This window comes from Fusarium keratoplasticum, chromosome 8 (genome assembly GCF_025433545.1).
Source record: "Fusarium keratoplasticum isolate Fu6.1 chromosome 8, whole genome shotgun sequence".
NCBI lineage: Eukaryota > Fungi > Ascomycota > Sordariomycetes > Hypocreales > Nectriaceae > Fusarium > Fusarium keratoplasticum.
Genome location: NC_070536.1, coordinates 1,830,947 through 1,832,682, shown reverse-complemented (window position 1 = coordinate 1,832,682; position 1,736 = coordinate 1,830,947). Strand labels below are relative to the sequence as shown.

The 1,736-nt window shown below is 55.4% G+C and overlaps 1 protein-coding gene across 1 annotated transcript; it reads right to left on the bottom strand.

The window, feature by feature from the left end:
• Positions 1-389: 389 nt before the first annotated feature.
• NCS57_01039000 (uncharacterized protein) lies at positions 390-1,065 on the bottom strand (the record flags this gene model as incomplete). Its single annotated transcript, XM_053060136.1, has 2 exons — positions 390-965; positions 1,018-1,065. The coding sequence occupies 2 exons, from the start codon at positions 1,063-1,065 to the stop codon at positions 390-392; spliced, it is 624 nt and encodes a 207-aa protein (XP_052910530.1).
• Between the last annotated feature and the right edge of the window lie 671 nt (positions 1,066-1,736).

Below are 1,736 nucleotides of genomic sequence, written 5' to 3'. Positions count from 1 at the left end.
TCAAGTCTTCAATCCATCAACATGAATGTGAATAAAAGAGTAAAACCCTTCTCTTGTTAATGATATAAAACGTTACAAAGTTATCCACCCCCATACTTCCAATCTCATCTCAATCCACCTCTAAAAGTGCTGTAAATAAACCAATTCCATCCCTTCTAGCGGCAGATGCTCCCGCGCTAGATGATTAAATCCCGAGTTCCCGCCACACCCCCTTGCATCCATCGGATTGGCTGGGGTTCGGACAGGCGAGGAAGACTCCCTTTTGATGTGTGTGTTGTTTTGTATGGCGTGTACAAAGAGAAAAAAAGAAGAGTTGACCGTTCGACGTTTTCATTCCCGCTTGGCTTTGCATGTGAAGACTGAAATTCAAAGTGGATCAAATCAACTCTTTACATGTTGACAATGACGGCGGCACCACCAAAGAGAGCACCCATGGCGATGGCAGCGGTGTGCATGGCACCCGAGTTGCCCTCGGTGGCACTGCTGGCGAGGGCACCGATCTCAGAGGTGGCAGCGGCAATCTCAGAGCTGATCGAGGCGGCCGCCTCGCCAGTAGCGTCGGCCACCTTCGAGCTCAGGCTGGCGATGCGGTCGCCGATCTCGCTGGTCTTGCTGGCAATAGCAGCCGTGTCGACAGACTTCTTGGTCTCGGTGCCAGTCTCAGTACCAGTCTCGGTACCGCTCTCGGTCTCATCGGTGGCGGTGCCAGTCTCGGTCTCGTCAGTAGCGGTGCCGGTAGCGGTCACGGTGCCGGTCTCGGTGACAGTCTCGGAGGCACCGCTGGCGCTGGCGGCGCTGCTGAGGCTGGCAACGCGGGACGAGATCTCTTCAGCAATGGAGGAGGCACCGGCGGAAGCATCAGCAGCTCGGCTCTCGACCTCAGAGCGGATGCTCTCAACACGGCTGCTGACCTCACCGACGATGGAAGAAACCTGATCCTCGCCAGGGACAGAGACGGACTGGGCCTGTGTATCATGTCAACAGCCGTATCTTGAACGGCTCATGTGTAATGCATACCTTGGCAAGGGCCATGATGGCGAAGACGGTAGCAGCAGAGTACTTCATTGTGACGGTGTTGTGTAGGTAGTGAGTGTTGGAAGGGTTTGAGTTTCTGAGTGAGTGATATCGACAACAAGAGTACTGGTCTGAGCTGGGATTGGACAACGGTGGATGGAGAGGAAGACTGGAAACAAGAAGACAGAATCGACCGGAGGACAGGACGTTTTATGGACGGTCAAGCAGGCCATGGCATCTTGCATGGACGCTCTGTCGACACTCTACGGCCACGCCCCCTTCAGCCCCGGAGTCTCCGCTATTCCTCTGGGGGGCTCGGAGCATGGTTAGAGAGGCCTGTCGGGACCATCGATCGGTGTATGGGTGTCTGACACTTGACTGATGTCAGTCTAGACGACGGAACAGAGCTGTCTGTACCGGTACTCTCCCACTCCCCCCCCTCAGGGGCCTAGACACATGGCCGAGTTGTCTCGAGGAACAGCCTGTGGCTTCAGCTGAGAGTCAGCGACTCAGCCTCCGAGGGAGACGAGGGAGGCCATGCCGGTCCGTCTCACATTTGAGTTGAGTTCGGTTCTCCCTTGCCGATGTGTTGCCGGAAATAACCACGAGCTAGCCGATCCGAGGAGCACTTCGCCATGTATTTCAGGCAGCCTCATACGAGCCAAAACTTCGAAGCTTCGTTGCAGACCGCAAAAGTCAATCCATCCTAGCTGCGTTCACCG